General features: G+C 55.8%; 1 protein-coding gene across 8 annotated transcripts in view; it reads right to left on the bottom strand.

The window, feature by feature from the left end:
• The window catches only part of HOMER2 (homer scaffold protein 2), a 115,172-nt gene extending 97,747 nt beyond the window's left edge, over positions 1-17,425 (bottom strand). For all 8 annotated transcript variants that reach the window (XR_006203285.1, XR_006203286.1, XM_042940886.1 and 5 more), the window contains exon 1: positions 17,278-17,425. Coding sequence is in view for 6 of the 8 variants with exons in the window: in XM_042940886.1 (XP_042796820.1) it covers positions 17,278-17,282 (5 nt within the window). In the remaining 2 variants the exon portion in view is untranslated. The remainder of the gene's footprint in view (positions 1-17,277) is intronic.
• Positions 17,426-20,566: the final 3,141 nt, after the last annotated feature.

Genomic DNA, 20,566 nt, shown 5'->3' with positions numbered 1-20,566 from the left:
CACACGGGGGAAGGGAACCCAGTGCCGCAGACCACGTGGGGAGTGACGGGGCCCACGAGGGGGGCTCCCCACCCTGAATGGGACGTGGGGGTAAGCTCAGACAACACCACGGAGAACACAGTTCCCACACCACAGAGGAGCCAGCTGAGGCCCCCGAACAGGTGGAGGGCCCACTCCCCAGAATGATCTTTAATTCTCGCGGCTCCAGAAAGGCAGGCTTCCGGGGGCCCCTGCAGCCCAGAGCTGCACACCTGAGCACCCACGGGGGCCTCGTCTCCCCAGCAAAGCCCAGCCCATGAGATGCTCTCCCTGAGGACGGAGAAAACCCGGTCACACCCCAAGCCATTCTTCATCAGAACGGAAGATCTGGACAGAGTTTCTGCCAGTCACAGCCCCCGACCCCCAGCTTCTGTCGCCAGCCCGATGCGTACCCCACCTGTGACAGGTGCTCACAGGTTCCCCCAGATGCCCGCAGAGCCAAACCCTATGCCTCCCTCTCACTGAGCCAGGTTCCGGCAGCTGAGTCCACACAGAGCGAGCCCCGAAGGATGGCTGGCTGGCTGCATGGAAACTGCTCTCCTCTCCCCCTACCCTCACTCTCCGGCCCCAGTTCTCCCTCGCCAGTTAAATGCACCCCCAAGTCTTTTCAACAGTGGCTCTCATCTCTTTCTGGTCAAAGACCCCTTTGAAAATCTGATAAAAACGATGGATACCTCCCCAGAAAAGCACATACGTAGACTTCTCCACGGAGTTTGGGGAAGGGGTGTTCACGGACCCCCGAGCTGCATGGAGAGACCACTCTTTAAGACACCCTCCTTCAGGCGCCTGGGCGGCTCAGTCGGTTAAGCGTCCAACTCTTGGTTTCAGCTCAGGTCGTGATCTCAGTTCATGAGTTCGAGCCCCACGCCGGGCTCTGTGCTGACAGCGCGGAGCCTGCTTGGGATTCTCTCTCTCCCTCTCTCTCTGCCCCTCCCCTACTCCCCTCGCACACACACTCTCTCTCTCAAAAATAAATAAACAAACTTTAAAAAACAAAAGACAGCCTCCTTCGAACCCCCCTCTCGGAACGTGTCCAGACCGCTCCCGCTCCGCTCCTCCTGAAGACATCTTTGCACACGTCTAAACCGGGATGAACTCCGGTGCCGGAACCCAGCATCCAGCTGCAGAGCAAAGCAGACCATCACCTCCTTTATTCCTGCCGCGTCACACTTGACTGAGGTCTTCAAAGCGTCGATCAGCGTTTGGGACGAACGCATCTTCGGGGCGGACCCAACACGGAGCTCACCTTCCCACTACAAGGCCCGGAGTCCCTCCCAGGCCCGGGGAGATGCGCCCACGACCGCAACCCAGGACGTGAGCACTCCCCCTTTCTCGGCCACTCGGCCCCACTCAGGCTCCAGGCTCCTCCCCGCACCGCCCCCTTCTCCAGGGACTCCCCGAAATCTGTCCCGAGGTCGGCAGGCACCGGCAGCCCAGCCGCAGGGGTGTTCCCCGCACCTTCCCGCCTTCCCCGAAACCGGGCCAGTCCCTGAAGGCCGCACGGCCACGCACACACCCGCACCCACACCGCCCTGTGCCTCTTGCCTTGCAGGTAAGGAGAATACAGGGGAGGCAGAGGATTCGGGCCCTGGTGGCCCCCACACGTGGCTCTCGCCATGGCCTCAGAGCCCGGCCATCCCCGCCACCTGCCTCGCAGCCAAGCTCGCCAGCCTCCACGTCACTTCCTGCCACTGATCAGGGGCTTCAGCTCCGGGCCCAGCTTCTCCCTCTGCCCACCTCCTGTCACTGTCACCACACACGCGGATGACCCCCAACGCCCCGGACTCAGCTCCTTGTCCTCCGCGGCAAGGCCCTCTTCGCCCCTTCAGGGCGCTCTCCCACAGCCGTCCCCGGGACCCCTCGCCACCGCCACCGGGAGAACGCCCCCTCCGAGTGCGACTTTCCAGCACGGAGGTACCTCCCACCCCACAGACTCCTCCAATCCACTGCCCGGCTCGCTCTCCACCAGCCACCTCCTGGCCTCACGCTCTCCCTCCACGCCCCCTACCCAGCCTGGGAGGTCTGTCCCTGCCACCCGTCCCGCGTGAACACCCTCCGCCCCAGCCTGGCGCGCCCCGCCGTCCACCTCCTCCAGGCCCACACCCAGGCCACTGGGCAGCATCCCCAAAACTGGGCGGACACGTCTCCCTGTAAATTCCGGTTCTCTGACCTCAAACTGTCAGTCAGCAATGGCGCACAAGCGTGGGGCTCTCTAGCAGGCCCGCCGCCCACTCCCAGACAACCCGCACCTTCTCCTCCTCCGTGTTCCCACACCCTGCCCTCCACCCTGGCTCTCGGCACGTGACCCCGCCCCACGCTTCTTGGAGAAACCAGGAGCACCACCAGAGCCCAGGTTTCTTCCACCAAATGCACACCTGCCTGTATCTGCTCCTGCCGCGGCCCCCTCCCCTCCTTCCCGTGGCAGGGCGCCTCCCTCGCCCCTCCAAGCCACAGCCCTTCCCCGGTGCTGAACCCCACCTCTGCCGTCTTCTCAGGGCCGAGGCTCCCCTGTCATCCCTGCCAGCATCCACGTGTGCTGGGGCTCTCCTACCTTAGATACATTTGCTTTGTTTGTCTGCTTGCTGTTTTTGAGAGAAAGAGAAAGAACGAGAATGGGCAGGGGAGGGGCAGAGAGATCAGGAGACAGAGGATCCCAAGCGGGCTCTGCACTGACAGCAGAGGGCCTGACTGGGGGCTCAGAATCACAAACCATGAGATCGTGACCTGAGCTGAAGTCGGGTACTCAACCGGCTGAGCCACCCAGGCGCCCCTTAAATACACTTCTCCTTCACCGGCAGCCTCTCATGAGATCGTCCTACTCTCTGCTCCCCTAGCAGCCAACCCCCTTCCCAGCCTCCTTCGCTGTCCCAGCGCGAGGCTCCCAGCCCCACCTGACCACTGACCCAGCTCACGCCAGGGCGTCAGCAGGTGCCACTGTCATCTGCTCAGAGTGCAGCTCTCAGCAGTGCAGCGTGGGGGGTCCAAGCCCTCCTCCCGAGACGCTCCTCCCCCAACTTCTTGGCCGGCTCCTCGTCCAGTACCAGCGAGGAGACAAGGGGTGCTCTGGGCTCGGCCCCCAGCCCCCTCCTCCCCTGCCCACCCTCCCTCCACCATGACCTTGTCCCGTCTCCAGCCTGACGTCTGCTGAGCCCCACAGGCGTGTAGTGACCTGCCTTCTCCCCAGCTGCACTCACCACCTCAAGCGGGACACGTGGATCCTTGACCTTGACTCCCCCGGCCTCACTCCTGACCTGCTCCTCCTCCAGGCTTCCCCACATCTACTGGGTGCTTAACCCGGAAACCACAGGAGTCCTCCTTATTTCCTCCCTCCCTCTCATCCCTTACCCCCCAGCTAGTCCCTCCGAAGGTCCTGGCAAACCCATCTCCAAGCTCCCGTTCCTTCCCCTCTCCTCTGCCACCTTCTTAACCTCGGACAGTGCCCTCCGTCACCGGTCACCCGGCGCCCAGGAACCCCAGCTCTTGCTTCCGCACTCGCCCCCTGCCCGTCCAGGCTCCACAGAGCGCAGGGGGATCTTCTTACAAGCTGAGGAGTGGGTCACCTCCCTGGTAAAACCCTCCAATCTCACTGACTTCAATTTCTCAAACACTCCAGGCAGCTCCTGCCCACTCTGTCTGTACACCTGCTCTCCCCTCCACCTGGAATGCTCTGTTCCTGTTCTTCACACGAGGCAGCAGCTTAACTGTCACGTCTTCGGGGAGGCGTCTGGAGCCACACGCTCCCAAGCCCGTCTCAGCCCTTGCGGCTTTCCCTCGCACAACCTGCAGTCATTTTGTTTGCAAATCCATTCACAACTGGTCTTTTGCTTTGTTTTTGTTTTTTTGGTAATGGGGAGACAACGGGAGTCTTTCTCCTTCACCAAAATGTAAATTCCGTGGTGAGAGAAACCATGTCTCATTCACTCATTATTGATTCCATGTTGAAACGATGATGTTTTGGGTATACTGGCTTAAAACACATTGAACTTATTTCACCTGTTTCTTTTTGCTTGTTTACTGTTTTCATTTTATCTTCGAGAGAGACAGAGAGAGAGAGAGGAAGAGAGTGCAAGCAGGGGAGAGGGGCAGAGGGAGAGAGAGAATCCTAAGGAGGCTCCACACTCAGCATAGAGCCTGATGTGGGGCTCGACCCCACAACCTTGGGACCATGACCTGAGCCGAAATCAAGAGTCAGATACTTAACCGACTGGGCCACCCAGGTGCCCTTCTTTTTGCTTTTTATTTTTTTTATTGTTTTTCAAGTTTATTTGAGAGACAGAAAGAGCACATGAGTGGGAAAGGAGCAGAGGAGAGAGAGAGAATCCCAAGCAGGCTCCGTGCTGTCACCGCAAAGACCAACGTGGGGCTCGACCCCACAACCTTGGGACCATGACCTGAGCCGAAATCAAGAGTCAGAAACTTAACCGACTGGGCCACCCAGGTGTCCCTCTTTTTGCCTTTTTTTTAATGCGGACATTAGAACATGAGAAATTATGTATGTGGCACTGATGTTTCTATTGGACTGTGCCGGTCTGGTTGGCCACAATAGGGGAGACGCAGATCATGGTAATATGTTGACATAACTGCATTATAATGACATGTTTTGTGTGATTAACGACACAGGGGGGCATGGCACAAGTCCTCAGTGTATCCAGAAGGCAGGCAGGTCAGGCTAGGTTACAGCAGGCCTGAAATGCCAACTAAGGAGGAAGAAGTCACAGATCACTGCTACCGAGCCGGAGGCCTTGCAAGGAGCTTACGTCAACCGTTCGATCCATGTGCCCGGGTGAAGGCTGACACCGGGATGACAGAGGATGTGTTTCAACATGGTCACAGGGCAGATATCCTAACGCCCATGCCAGCTCTGGTGTATTCCCAGTCCTCTGTGAAAGAACATGCAGTCTAGATATTCCTGTCTGCACAAGACTCTGTGCTCCCATCTCCTCCTCTCCCCTTCTGAAAGAATAAGGGGCGCCTGGGCGGCTCAGTCAGTTGGGCGTCCAACTTCAGCTCAGGTCACGATCTCACAGTCCGTGAGTTCGAGCCCCGCGTCGGGCTCTGTGCGGACAGCTCGGAGCCTGGAGCCTGCTTCGGATTCTGGGTCTCCCCCTCTCTCTGCCCCTCCCCGGCTCCTGCTCTGTCTCTCTCTCTCAAAAATAAATAGACATTAAAAAAAGCCTTTTTTAAAGAATGAGGCTCATCTAAAGTGACACGGTATTTTTATGACTCGGTTTCTCTGACCATCTCGGCTCTGGGCCATGGTGAGACTCCCCGAATGGGACTGAGCAGAGACTGGCGTGCAGGAGCAACCAGCCCATCTTCCACGAGACACCTGCTAGGCCAGGAGGGGGTTGGGGGGGGGGGGTGCGAGGGCACCGAGAAGCCGCCACCACCCTCCTCCAACCCTCAGGCGTCGAGCTCACCCTCCAGGTCAGCACATTAATGTTCGTCCCTCCAAGAGATTATCTGCTCCCGTGGAGCAAGGAAATCCACTTCTCACAGAGGTTAATAAACTTACAGATCTCATTACTCGAAGAGGTCATGCTGGCAAGAATTTTAATGCGTTTTTTAGAAAGGGTCTGGAATAATTATTACAACAGAACAATGGCTACTCGGAGGAGCGAGGGCAGAAAGGTGACTGATGGGGACAGAGCAGCTCCCCCTCCGCCCGCGCAGCGTCCCCCCACTGTGGACGGCACGGCGCTAGGAGTCCAGGCAGGGTGGCCGTCTCTGTAACGCCCACCGTCTGGGGCCGGGACCACCTGCCTCTGCTCTCGCTCCCAGGTCGCCGGGCGTGTTAGCGAGTTTTCTAGCTGTGGTGACTGGCACCTTCACGGACTCACGCTCTTGGGACCCCCAACTGAGCCCTCAAGGCTACTCACCAATGTGGATGTGCCTCCAGCTCACTCCCGGCCCCGACGTCCACGACCAGATGCACCAAACCATTTACCTCTTCCCGATCTACCCCGGTCCTCCGCTCAGTTCGTTAGCTCAGGCTGAGAAGGAACAGCCAGCCAACCAGATTCACCCAGCCCCTCGTTCCCCTTCCCGCCGTGGCCTCGGGATGCCTCCATTCCTGCTCCTTCGCCTGGTCTCAGGGGACGACCCTCCAGGGCCCCTCCGGAGGCTTACTCCTCCCCTGAGGCTCCTGCTCTAGCTGCCTCCTGCCCCCAGCCTCACCGGCTCTCGCTTTTTCTAGTATCTTCAATCTCTTCCTCTTCTTTGCCCTCAGCTCCCGACACGCTCAGTTTATCACACAAAGTCAAGCTTCCTTCCACCCTGACTCGCCCACAAGCTCTCCTGCATTTTCAGCCAGATGGTCCACTCCTCACCACATACCCACTCCGTGAAAGGCCTTAAGTGGATTGGAGCTTTACTCTGGGCTAGAGCTCCCCTTAGAATCCACCCTGCCCTAACACCATTCCCCACACAGTGGTGGTTGGGGTACGCGTAGGTCCCCACCCTTCTCCAAGCTTTCCGAGGCCTCCGCCCAAGAGCAGAAGCCCCGCTCAGTGTCCTCTCTTCTGGCCTCTCTGTCTCATCTACTGGCTCCTTCTCCATCCCTTCAACTGTCACTCTTACCCAGAGCTGCACGGGTCATCTCCCTGACCCGTCCTCTCCTTGGGAGACCGAATCCAGAGGTGACAGCTCCCAAATCTGTACCTCTGGTTCTACCTTGACTGCTGAGCTCCAGAGCCGGATTTCTACTTAGAGAGGCCACCCTGTGGAAGACCCACCACAGATGGGAATTCATCATCTCCACCCAAACTAAACTCTCATAATTGCCCCCCCCACAAAAAAAAAAAGTACACCTCCCCTTGTGTTCCCAACCTCAGCCAATGGCACCAGTTACACGGTCGAGAAACATCTGAACGGTTGGCAACCCAGCCTCTCCCTTTCTCTCATCCCAGCAATCAAGAGCCGTGGGTCCACTGGCCACATGACTTCCACAGGGGATCTGGCCCCCAGGAAGAGCATCTCAAGAACACGGACTTTGCTCTCAGACTCAAGCTGGATTCCCAAATTCTGCCACCTTCCTCTGGGACCTTGAACAGATCATGGAATCTCCCCAGGCCAGTTTCCCCAATGACGAACTCGAGGGCTGCTGTAGGAGTTCAATGGGATGTAGTATAAACACAACAGTTGCAACCTACCAGCATCTCAGGAACGGACGGCTTCATTTGTGCCCCAATTAACAACTCTCTAGGAAAGATCCTCGAGCCCTCCCAGCCCCAGCGAGGCCCCTTGCATGTATTTTCTGTTTTCTCGTATCACGTGCATTCCCCAAGCCTGTCCCGGATCCGTTACAGAACAGGAGGGGGTTGACACCACATACACCTGTGTCACGTCTTCTCTCTCCCCTCCACCCCTTCTCCTCCTGACATTCTGCGTGCAGACTGCGGCTCGGTCCGGCAAGCCTCTTCTCCCCAGTCCATTAACCCTCCGCACCGCCCCCCTCACTACTGTCTCTGGAACGATGTTCTCCACCCAAGTACCATTGTCGTCTTCAAGCCTAAAAATGTCCTCTCATTGCCTGCAGACTGAGTCCACAACTCCTCGGCTACGCACCACACTTCCTCCTCCTGCCTCCAGTCATCTGCTCCCTGAGCTCCCTGCCTGCCGCCTCTGCCAGGCCTCATTCTTCGGTACCAGGACTCCCCTACCTGTGTCCTCGCCCCTGGCTGGCTCCTCACCACCCACGGGATTAAGTCCCAACACCCTGCCACAAAGGCCTTTCCCTCATGCCTGTACCTTCCTGACCTTCTGAGCACTGGACCTGGCCGTGTACTCCCTCCCTCCCCTCTCTGCCCAGAACTCACAGCTACAGCATATCAAAATGTGTTGCCTTTAACCCTCACAACCACCCTATGATGTTGGTGCCATTATTATGCTAATTTCACAGATGAGGAAACTAAAGCTCGGAGGCAGGCAGGGTCTCACTCTGGGTCATGCAGCCAAGTGAACGGGACGCCAGGACTGAGTCCAGGGTCTCTGTGCTGGACCTCCATGCCTCCTCGCTTCCCATGGGCGTGAGCAGCTCTCCCCATCGAAATGTCTCCCACCGCCCACCCCAAACTCCTACTCCTCTGCCTGGGAAACTCCTACCCACCCTTCAAGACCCAGTTTGAAGGTCACCTCCTTCAAGAAGCCTTCTCAAACCTTTTGCAGAGGGAAGCATGTTATCCTTGTTCGTATTTCAAGAACGAGGCTCATCTCGTTGCCCTAATGTCCTGCTCACCATCCTTCTCTCTTGGGAGGGCAGAGCCCCTGTTCTACAACCTCTAACTTCTTGGCTCCCGGCCCAGAGATGGCGCTCAGCAGCTAAGTGGTGGTCATTGGTCAGGCAGGAGCCGATGAAGAGTTGAGGGCGGATGAGGAGGGAGTTCAGACCCCTGGGAGCGGGTGAGGGCCACGAAACGCCAGGCCCTGAAACCCACGGGTGCATAGCCCACACGGCCCCCTGGCCCCATGTTGATCCCTTAGGTAATGTCTGTTTAATGTCCACCTTCCTCGCTACACTGTAAGCGTCATGGGACCACAAACATTCACCACTCTGTTCCTGGCACCCCAAAGTGGACGGCCTCTTGAATTTCTTGAAGGAACGAGTGAATGATCACACGAAGGGCTCTCTGACCAGCAACGTAAGTCATTAGTCTGAACCCACAATGGGGAGCAACCCCTCATTTCGTTGCCCACACTGACACCTCCCCGTGAAAGCAACCGGCCGGCAGCCTGGCGTTCTTGTTGGCAAATGTGGGTCGGCTCTCCTGACCGTGCCCATCCTCTGCCGGTGACTGCCCTCCACCCACACAGCCTGTGGGGTTTTGTGCTGCGAGCAAGGCTCCAGAGGGCAAACTTCATATCGTCAGGGTCACCCGATGACGGGAACGACTCCAACACCGCTCAGGACTGGGAGCAAGCAGCTGAGAGGATCAAAGATCAGGGACACTCTGGCCACATATTCCAGAAGGTTCCTCAGGGTCAGCTGCCAAACCCCCACCCAAAGCAGAAACGATGGTGATGTCGATGACAGTAATCACAGACCTGGCCACCACATGCTGAGTACTTATGTGTCGGGCACTATGCTGGACGCTTCACACACATTCCCTTGTTTGTGGTCACTTTACTGTGCATTTAACAGATGAAGATGTGGGGGTGCCTGGGTGGCTCAGTTGGTTAAGCGTCCGACTTCAGCTCAGGTCATGATCTCACGGTCTGTGAGTTCGAACCCCGCGTTGGGCTCTGTGCTGACCACTCAGAGCCTGGAGCCTGTTTCAGATTCTGTGTCTCCCTCTCTCTCTGACCCTCCTCCGTTCATGCTCTGTCTCAAAAATAAATAAACGTTAAAAAAAAAATTAAAAACAAAAACAGATGAAGACAGTGACATCTGAGAGATGAAATGACTTGTCCAAGCTCACACAGCCAGGGGCTGGGGATCTGACTGCATTTAACCCTGCTCCGTGCCCCCCCCCCCGCTACAGGCGGCCCTCCATGACAGGGAACTGGCCACCACGTAAGAATGACAGTTCTCTCTTGAGTCACTCGGAGGCGTCAGAGAGCTCTTTCCCGACCTGCAGAGCTCAAATCTGCCTGGGCACCTGCTCTACTAGAAGCTCCTCTCCCGGCCCTTTGGAGCCTCCCAGAACAGCTCCACTCCTTTTCCCCACGAGGACCTTCTCTGTCATCTCCCTCCCCGAGGACAACACAAGTCAAAGCGCCTCTCCTTTCCTCCATGTATCTGAGCAACTCCATTAAAAGTTTTCCCAATTAAAGATCCCAGAAGGAATCCAATACCCAGGCAGCAGGGTCTGCAATATTCCTCACTAATTGGATCCCTGTGGACACCCCCTACCCAATAATCCACAGACGACAGTGCCCCCCCCCCACCCAAGACCCAGAGGACAAATGGTCTCAGTCCCCCCCCCCCCCCCACCAAACGGCCTCAGGTGCCACTGCCTGTGACGTCCCCAGGACAAGGCACAAAGAAAGGGGCCTGCCAGAGCCCCTCCCTTAGCGGGACCTAGCCTCGATTCGGCTGGAGGACACCTGCACGCCAAGAGGTTTCTTTTTTATTATTATTATTATTTTAATGTTTTATTTATTTTTTAGAGAGAGTGTGAATGGGGGAGGGGCAGAGAGAGGGGGACAGAGGACCTGAAGCAGGCTTTGCACTGACAGTAGAGAGCCCAATGTGGGGCTCGAACTCACGAACCGAACCGCAAGATCATGACCTGAGCCAAAGTCAGACACTCAACTGACTGAGCTACCCAAGCCCCCCCGCCAAGGGATTTCTCAATGCACATCTCTCAGGCTAAACTCTTTGGCTGGTGGCGACACCCCGGTCCCCAATTCCCCAGCTGAATAATAATAATAATAATAATAATAATAATAATAATACGACTATCAACCAGGGTTGTGAATAAAAATGTGTTTTTCTCCTTAAATCTCTCTAGTCGTTGACAAATGTCTAAATGTGTTCCCCACAAGCATATTTTTATTCTAACAAGCTAATTTGAACTATAGTTTAAATAAATTCTCCCAGAACGATACCATATGACTAACAGCGCTCAGAGGCAAAACTACTGGAGACTCTGCCGTAGTTGAGCAGAGACTTCCAACCCGGTACCTTCCCACACAAGCGCGCCCCACTAGGAAACTGGGCCACGATGCCAGTGCTCACCTCCAAACGCATAACACGACCGAGGGCAGCCTATGTGCACGGTGTCTAGAAATACGGAAAACAAAGAGCTGGATGCAACCGACTGAGCCACCCAGGCGCCCCTGCCTGTGTTGGCTGAGACGTGTCACAGGATTTATCCAGCTTGTGTGTGTGTGTGTGTGTGTGTGTGTTAACTGCCTTACAACCGAAGCAGGGAATAGAACGTCCTTCCAGTATATATGTCCCTGCCAGCCCTCTCGCCAAGGGAATTCTCCAAAGGAGGGGCCGCGGTGCCCACCAGACAAAGGGCTTTGAAGCACCGTGCTTTCTGCTCACGGAGAACCTTCCTGTCCAGGTCTGCAAGCGGAATCACTCTGCCCTGATATTTCCAAACAAGCAGAAATAGTTTGAGCAGCTGGGTCCTCGTCCACCAACCACCCTTAGCAACAACGATGAATTCTTGATGTTCTCACCAAGATTCACCAAGGAGCAGTGACTCACCCAAAATTACGCAGCCACTGCAAATTACCCGATGTTAATTGTGATCCTGGTTTCTCTACCATTTCTTTCCTTTGGTAATTCATTTAGAGCAACCGATTGCTTGAAGGAATTGTCAAAATGTCTTTTTTTTTTTTTTTTTTAATACGCTGCCTTGTTCTACAGAGGATTCAAGCGAGTTTACAAAGATGTATAAAATTTAGCAAAACGACAAATTACAAGTAGGTGTGGATTTAAAAGATGACATATATTTGGGGCACCTGGGCAGCTCAGTCGGTTGAGTGTCCGACTTCAGCTCAGGTCATGACCTCACAACGGTTTGTGAGTTTAAGCCCCGCGTCGGGCTCTGTGCTGACAGCTCAGAGCCTGGAGCCTGCTTCAGATTTGGTGTCCCCCTCTCTCTCTGCCCCACCCCTGCTTGTGCTCTGTCTCTCTCTTTCAAAAATGAATAAACATATAAAAAGTTAAAAAAAAAAAAAGAGATGATGTATATTTATAGTCACCGTCATGAAAAGATGTCCACTCAAGGTATTTTAAGTTGAAAAACTTATGTTACAAAACAGATGTAGGAGATGATTCCATTTCGTTAAAAATACATTTGTTCTAGGTAGCCCTACGTCTAGACGCAGAGACACACGTACATGCAGAGAAATCTGCAAAGACAGACATCTGATTGCCCAGGGAGGCTATCCCTGAGACGTGGGATGACAAGTAATTTTCACTTCCTTCTTCATGCTGTTATTTTTTAGTATGAACGTGCAACATTTTTATAATTAGGGGAAGAAAAGCAAAGCTATTTTCATTTTGTTAAAAAAAAAGAGAGAGAGAAGTAAGAGGAAAGGAAGGGCCATCCGACAGAACAAGGAATAAAGGTAACGAACGAGGGCTGGTAAGTCTGCCGAGGGTGACCGCACATTTAACTCTAGTTCCCCGGGAGCCGTTACAGAAAAGAAACCCACTATTGACACAAGTCATGAGGTCCACTTGACAAGAACAAACCACCTGAGTGGTTTGCTCTGAGTCTGTTTCCAGCAAGAATGATGGCACGTCCCCCAAAGTGAAGGTCAACCCAAAGAGTGGTCATTCCTTGCTATTCATTCATTCATGCATGCATTCATTCCATACACGCCTAGTTAGGGCCTACTCCATTGTATATTCTTCCAACTCTGACACGGAATGTGACACTAAGGGCTGCCTACGTGAGGACGGTGATCATCAATGCTAACAGCGCCCTGGTAGTCCCTGTAGCATACGGGGGCATCTGTCCTACATGTCCCAAATAGGCGGGCACTGCCTCTGACAACCTTTGCGTTACAACATTTCGTTGAAACACACACATGAAGCTGGTACTTCTACACGTGGCTTTACCTCCGATTCGGAAATACGATCTCTGTTAAGGGCAGGAGTGACCTAGTAGGTCTGCTCATCCTGGATCTCCCAACAGACCCTCCCAATAAATGCCTTACAGACGAACAGATCGAATGAACCTTAGTAAAGTGAAGTTTAGAAAGCCCAAGACAGAACCAAGAAAGACAAGTTCCTTCAACAGATCTGAGAGACCGTATCTGTTTTTGTCAACACGAACCCAAAAGCAAAGTTCATACTCTGCGGGAGGAATGGAAAATTACACGAGAAGGAATGAACATCAAAGGAAAGCTACCCAGTATCGGTTACCGAAAGGAGGCCCAAGGTATTAGATCACCGCGATTGTTATCGCGCGTTGCAACGTAATCTTGGCCGGACAAAATAAAGGAGTGTAAACCAAAGCCTGACAGGACTACAGTCGGTCGTGTTTGTAAACACTGACAAAATCAGCCAAGAGTCAGAACAGCAGGCAAGCTGGCTTTTCTGTTACCTTTTGCAGGCGAGTAAAAAGATAATTTATAACCCCAATACTCGGATGACAGCTGACAGCCTGAAAATTAACCCAAGTCATAATAAAAGCTAAGTGGCTTGCTTTAGCATTAAAAGAAAATTGCATCCAAATGTGATTTCTTTCTCTCTTGGCCCTTGTAACCCTCAATTAAGCAAGCCATATAAAAGGTGATCCCAAAATTATCACAGCTCCCAGGCCAGCATCCAAGCAAGGCTGCCCACCGCATTCAAGCATTAACTCCATCAAAAAAGTACTGGGGCCTACAAGGGGCCTGTCACTATGCCAGGTGTTAGGAGACACAGGTGACAAAGGTAAGCCCCTATCCTTGTGGGATGCCAGCAAGGACAGATTGTGACTAAGTTTAAAAAAAAAAAAAAAAAAAAAAGAAAGAAAGAAAAAAAAAAAAGCCCACATGATTGCAGGTGCGCTGTGGTGAGTAATCGCAGACAAATAGGTGTGGCTGTGTTCGCAAGGAACGGCAGGGGTCGGAAAGGCTCTGCAGGTGACCCTGATGTGGGAATCTGAAGCATGAGGAGGAAGGTATTTGCAGAGCTAGGACAAGAACCTCCCAGGCAGAGAGAAGAGCAAGTTCAAAGATGCCCCCCCACCCCGAGCAGGGCAAGAGGAGAAATGAGGCTCATGTTAGCAGAAGGCAGTTAGGGATGGACAAGGGACACTAGAGATGAGGCACAAGCCATCCCCCTGTGGCTGCAGGGTGTGCGAGGTGACCTGATCCGATTTGCAATTTTTAAAGCCAGCTACTTGGGCCACCGTATGGAGAATGCACTGGAGATACCCAGAATGGGAGCTGGTCCAGGAAAGAGGCAATGGTGGTCAGGACCAGTGTGGGGGCTATGACCATGGGGACAGGTGGACACCAGACAGTATCCCGGAAGTAGAACCACGGGGCCCACTGACAGCGTGGACGTGGAAGGTAAGGGAGAGGAGAAGCAAGGATGATTCTTAGCAAGCGGGTGGACGGTGGGGCCACTGACTGGGATGGAGAAGATAAAGGGAAGGTCAGAACTGGAAGGGGCATCAGGAGCTCGTTCATGGACAAGAGTTGGAGGCCCCCAGAAGGGCTGTGTTGGAAATAAAAACGTGGGAGTCACCAGCAGGGGTGGGTGGATAACGTTACCTAGGAAGGGAGTGTTGACCGCACAGAGGAAGCAGGTCCGGTCCGTAAGCGGCCCATCATTCAGAGGTCAGACAGAGGTGCAAGACTGGACAGGAGCCATCAGGAAGGGAAGCAGAAAAGCAGGGGAGTGTGGCGGCCAGAAGCTGGCTGGAGGGGGGTGGGGCAGTTGTTCCAGGGCGGGAGGGAATGGCCGAGAGGCTAAGGCAAGGGCACAGGCTAGCAGCGACCCCACAGTCTGGGTGGCACTGCAGGGTGTGGAGCGTAATCAAATGGTAGGCGAAGAAAGCCAGTGGACGCAGTGGCTTTGGGACAGATGTTTTCAGGGGAAGGGAAGCAAAGAAGCAGGAGAGAGATGCAAAATGACAGAAGCTATGGTGGTGCTCTCCAACATGGCGGTGCTCTCCAACATGGCGGTGCTCTCCAACATGGCGGCCACCACCATATGTGGCCATTTCAATGGAAATTAAATTACAAACTCAGGCCCTCGGTCACACTAGCCACAATGCCCTAGAGCCACAGGTGGCTGGGGCCGGCCAAATTGGGCCATGCAGACACAGCACTTTTCCATCAGTGTGGAAAGTTCTACTGGACGGCCCTGAACCAAAGCATGTTTGTATACTGATGGGAAAGAGCCTGGACGGGGGGATGTGGAAGAACAGAGCAACGTTGCCGGACGAGGTGAGAGGGGGACAGGGTGGTGGGACAAGCGGGTGAAACAGGTGGGAAGCAAGACACGGGGCCACAGGGAGAGGAGACTCTCCTTGGTCCGTGGCTCCCATTTTGTTCGCGGAGGGAGGCAAGGTGTGGTGGGGAGGGGACAGACAGAGGTCTGAGGAGGAGAGAGAGTGTGCCAGCCAACAGCTGCCTCGGGAGTCAAAACACAACCTTACTGGGGAAACCACACAGTTAACCCAAAACACTTCACGGAAGAGAAGCGGAAACCGTGAGTGTCTGGAAGAGGACAAGCATCTGAAGTGGGAGAAGTAAACTCAGATTTTTTGTTTTTTTCCTCTGAAGTCTGGGCCACGTCTACACAGTGCAGCCGTGACAGGGCTGCGGGGAGGGCCGCAATGAGGTTCTCTACTGGCTGCCCTTTCCTCCTTCCCCTCGTCCTACTCCACTCTCGGAAAGGATGACATTGGTTCTATTTTGGGTGAAAATAGCTCCCTCCACCCTCCTCTGCCTGAACTGCTTATCCAGCCTGAACTCCATTTCAATTTACTGCCCTGGTTTGTCGGCACCCGTCAATTACGGAAGACGCGCGTATATTAAAACCGGCAGAAGTAGGCAGGACTTGCAGACCGGCCCTCACCTACACGGAGTAACAAGCCACGTACCGAACGACGGTAAAACTCCGTGAAAGCCACGCTCCATTTTCACAAGGTTCCCCCAAGCCGCTCCTCCCCGATGCTCCACAAACAAAAATTATCTTGACATTTCCTTTCAGCGTTTGTGAGTAAACACTTTCCTTTCCACAGAACTATCTGATCTCAACCAACAGAGTTTCAACGTTCGTCTCTGGATCACGCAAGTGTCTTGAGTTCGTTTTGTGTTGTCTGGGGGAGGGAGGGAGAGCGTTAAAATGATCAGACCCCTTTTATCTCCTATCTGGAGACCTACATTTGCCAACTCCTTTTTCCCCATCAATTTCTTTTTTTTTTTTTTTTTTTGTAAAGTATGAAATCTGAGAGCCTCAAAGGTTCGCACAGAGAGCGGCCTTTTCATAATCTACCAAGAGGTCGCTGGAAATGTTACAGAAAACCCGCTTCCCAGCCGGCGTGCCTCTGGTAAAATCACCCCCAGTTTCTCCGTGTGGGAAATCTCCTGGACTGACGCCAACGTCTCAGGCGAATCGCTAGGCCCCTCTCGCCACCCCCCACCCCCTCCCCCCACCCCCCACCCCTGCTCATGGAGCTCTGGACACTTCACCCAAACTCCTCTTGGCCTGCCTCTGGGTCCTCCAGACCCCACAGGTGAAGTTGGCCGGGAAAGAGGACTCCAGAAACGGCCTGGAGTGAGGCGCAACGGAGCCGCTGACCCACGGGAGCTAGGTCAGGCCACCAGGACCATGTCGCCCCTTCCACGCCTTCCCGATCCCACAGAGAAAACCAACATCTCCAGACGCACCCAGGAGCCGTCTGGGGGTCCCGAGAAGGGCTGTCTGGAGGGCGCTGAGCACCCAGCAGGAGGCAGACACGCGGAAACTCTGGTTCCCTGACCCCCAGCGCCAGCCCCACGCCCCCTGGCAGGCTGTGACTTCCCCTCTGCGGAGGCACCAAATGTCCCTCCACAAACGCCCGCCGGCTGCCCCCCCCCCCCGGGGGCAGTCGCCCGACCACCGAGGGCCTCAGTTTCCGCATCTGTAAATCGGGCTACAGAGCTGTTCCCTGAAAACGGACGGCCCCTCACCGCCCCGTGCTCCCATGGAGCGAGCAGATGCAAGGAGTTAATCGTGTTATTAGCACCGTGGCTCCCTGACTCACAGCGCCTACTGCTCACGGAGACGCCAAGGAGAAATCAATCCTGCTTTTTCAAATGACTTTATATACTCACAAGCATTAGTCACTCCGACAGAGTATTTCAACTTCTCCCCCTGAGCCTCTTACTCCGTCGTGTCCGAGGCCGGAGCCTCAGCCCGGCTCCTTCCGCACTCCCTCACCCCCATCCCGCTCCAAGCAGAGTCCGAACCCACTATTCCTACGCCAGTGGGGGGGGGGGGGGTCAGGATTACTCGGTCTGCTCCCCTTCCAGGAAAACTTCTATTTCCATTCGGCTTGTCACGAACCCCGCCGCGGAGGACGACACACTGCCCCGCGCGCTCGCACACACAGGCCCCGGAGTTGACCGCGCGCCCGGGGCCGGCTCGGAGGCGGCGGGCCACCGCGCGGGGGCCCCAAGTCCGCGCCCCGGCCGGGCCGCCCCTGCCGGGGACCCGCGCGCGCGCGCGCGCGAGGCGGAGGGCGCGGGGTCGACGGCCCCCCACCCCCGGCCGGCCGCGCGCCCGTCCCCCTCCCCCCCGGACCCCCCGACGCGCGGAGAGGGCGCCGGCCCCCCGGGGGGCTCCCTCACCCCATCTCCGGCGCTGCTCCGGCGGCCGCTCCGACGGGCCCTCTGGCGCTCGCTCTCCGCGCGCTCCGCAGCCGCTCCCCGCGCCGCACATGCGGCGGCCCGTGCGCGCCCGGCTCAGCCCCGGCGCCGCTCCATGCCGCGGGGCTGCGCGGCTACCGCTGCCGCTGCCGCCGCCGCCGCCGCCGCCTGGCGCGGGCGGGCGGGGGCTGGGCCGGCGGGGGCGGGGCGGCCGCGCTCGGGCCCCGCCCCGTCCCGCCCCGCTCCCCGCGCCGGCTCCTTACGTAACCTCGGGGGGCCCCCCGGCCGCGGCGCCGGGCAGAGGGCGGGGGGCGTCCCCCCCGCGCCGCCGCGCGCTCCCCGCCCGCCTCCCGGGAGGCCCCCTTCCCTCGGCGAGCGGCGTGGGCGCGCCCCGGGCGCTCGGCGCAGTGCCCGCAGCGAGCATCCCGCCGGTCCGACCCAGAGCCCCGCTCGCAGCCGGAGGGACTTTGGGGCCACCCTGCGATTGCGGATGAGGGAACTGAGGCCGCGGGAGGGGAAGTGAGTTGCGCAAGGTCACGTATTCAGATCAGAGCTCAGATCTCCAGGATCGGAGATGGGCACGGCCACGCCCCTCCTGGAAGCCCACCTGGGTGTTGCCGTCCGTTGCCAGGCTGGGCGCCTCAGGGTACCCGCTGCCATGAAATTCCGGAAAGCCAACGTGGCGGGGAGGATCCGGCACCTGCAGCAGGTGTTCTGGGCTCTTCCCAGCGTGAAGGTGGGACAGGGCTTCCAATTACAGTGTAATAGCTTTTAAGGAGGCTTAGTTAAGCTTGGTTTTATTCTCAGAGCAAGGGAAATGGAGATGGCAAAAGAGGAATTTAAAGACGAGCGGTCTCTTAATCCCCTTTCCACACATCGTGTCCTGGTTCCCTACTAAAGGCTGGCACCGGGACTAAGCTAACCTCCATCCCCGAGGGCCTCCCACCAGATCATCTTCTGCTGAGAACACACTGCCCACATAAGCCTGCCATCTGAGGACAGCGGTGGGGAGGGGGGGGGGGTTGAGGGGGGAGTAAAGAAACAAGCATATGAAGTAGGGTCACCATCTCAAATCTACCCTCACCTCTTCTGGGACCACAACTTTACCTGCTAACTCCCCAAGTCTCCTCAGGGTGCACCCCCACCCCCTGTAATTCATACTGTGGTCAGTAATTTTCTCAATCACAAATCTGATCATATCACTCTTCTTAAAATCCTTCACTGGCTTCCTTTTGACTGTCCTTGGAATAAAGACCAAGACACTAAACATGCCTAAAAGGCCCTGCCCCATTTTGCCTCTCCAGCCTTTTCTCTCTCATTATCCTTTCTGCCCTTAGCCAACTGGCCATCCTCCTTTCAGCCTCAGGACCTTTGCACATGCTATTATGGCCATCTGGGAAGATTTTCTCCTCTCCTGTCTCTGTCGCCCCTAGTCAATTCCTACTCATTCTTCAGATCTCAGTTAAACTGTCACTTCTCTGTGGAAACTTTACTTAATGCCCTAGACAAACTGAACGCCCACCCTTTTTCTTTATTGCACTTATTTGTAATAAATATTTGTGAAATTATCAGTTTAATATCTGTTCTCCCAGGCACATCTGCAAACTCTATGAAGCCGTATCTTTTTGCTCATCGTTGTATCTCCAGTGCTCAGAGCTCTGCCTGAAAGTCCTCCATAAATACCTGTTGAATGAATGAATTAGCATAAGCCAGGCCGCAGACACACAAAATTTGCCAGAGTCTGTAAGCACAAGTGAGTCTGTTTAAAGCCAGGGCTGGTACTTGGTCCGGGAGGAAACGAATCTCTCACTCTATCACGAGCTGAATTCCAAAGATCGGCTGGGGGGGGGCGGGGATGAGGGGGATGGGGGTGAGGGTTGCCCTCAGCAGCGTCAAAGGGAGAAGTCAGCATAGGGGAATGAATGGCAGAGGTCAGCTTAGCTGGGGTCGGAGTATCAGAAGACAGATTCACGGCGCAGTGGAGCCAAGCAGTCTCCCAAATCCTGAAGAAGACGTTCTTTTTGTTCCGCTGATACGAAGGGCACACCCACATTACCCCAGGGAGATGCAGTGAGGCAAGACAGGTGGGGCTGGTGAATCACTTGGGCTGCTTCCCACAGACAGTGGGAAGCAGGGCACTGCTGGAGGTGTGAGCCCACGTGAGGCTAAACGCTCCATGAGTAGGGGCATCTGGGTGGCTCAGTTGGTTGAGGGTCCAACTCTTGAGCTCAGCTCAGGTCTTGATCTCAGTGTCATGAGTTCAAGCCCCGCATTGGGCATGGAACCTACTAAAATAAAATTAAAGATATAAATAAAGACCCCATGAGTAAAATGCCCATCCCTCTGGACAAAGGCCCTCGCTACAGGGTGAGGGGCGGGGAGGAAGAGGAAACGTGTGGATCAGACAAGATCTGGAAACAGCTGCCCCTCCTTTCCACCAGCTTTGAGCGGCCACCCCGTGGGGACCTGCGAGGAGTGCCTTCCCCCCTCTCCTTCAGCCCCCAACTCCAGGCCCAGATTGGATGCTGCCTCTTGGGAACCTTCTGAGGTCACCAGAGCCGTGTGTAAGCTTCCTGGGGTGGCCCCCAGCAGGAGCACTTTGTCATTGTGGGATCTGCCCGAGCGTGGGGCCCCTCAGGGTCCCTACCAGTGCCTCCTGCTTCATCAGAATCAATAGTCACCCCTTTTCTGTGAAAAATCTCCCAGCAACGTGCTCTGTGCAGCCCCAGTTGTCGAGGAAAAGGACTGAGCAAGTCTCTTCAGCAAGAGGCCTGATGTGAAGAAGGGGGGAGAGAGACTCCTTGCCGGCTGGAGGCTGAGACGAGGCCAGGAGATTCGAGTGTCCTTTTAGGCTGAGCACAAGGAGCCAGTGAGGGGGCAAGAGACTCCAGCCCCAGGCAGAGGCGTGGGCCTTGGAGAGGAGAAGAGGGTCTAGGGAAGAAAACCGATGGCGGCTGAGGTTCCATTCTGCTCAGAGAAGCAAGGACACCTACCGAACACGCACGAGCGAGGGAAGGTGCGGGGAAGCCAGCTGTGGAACGGGAGCCTTGGGAGAGTCAAAGGGTCCAGAGTCAGTGGATCCAGAGTTGGGAGCGGGCGGTGCGGAGATGCCCCCGGAAGTCTGGGAAACCAAACCTTGACCGGCACAGACTCGAGCACCCGGGACTCCCGCCAGTCCGTGTGGCAGCAGAGGCTTCCAGAATCTGACCACCAGGCACGGACAGTCCGTCCGAGGAGGTTTTGCACTCTCACCAGGGCAGATGAGACAAGC

Source organism: Panthera leo, chromosome B3, assembly GCF_018350215.1.
Source record: "Panthera leo isolate Ple1 chromosome B3, P.leo_Ple1_pat1.1, whole genome shotgun sequence".
Taxonomy (NCBI): Eukaryota; Metazoa; Chordata; class Mammalia; order Carnivora; family Felidae; genus Panthera; species Panthera leo.
This window is presented reverse-complemented; position numbering and strand designations above follow the sequence as displayed.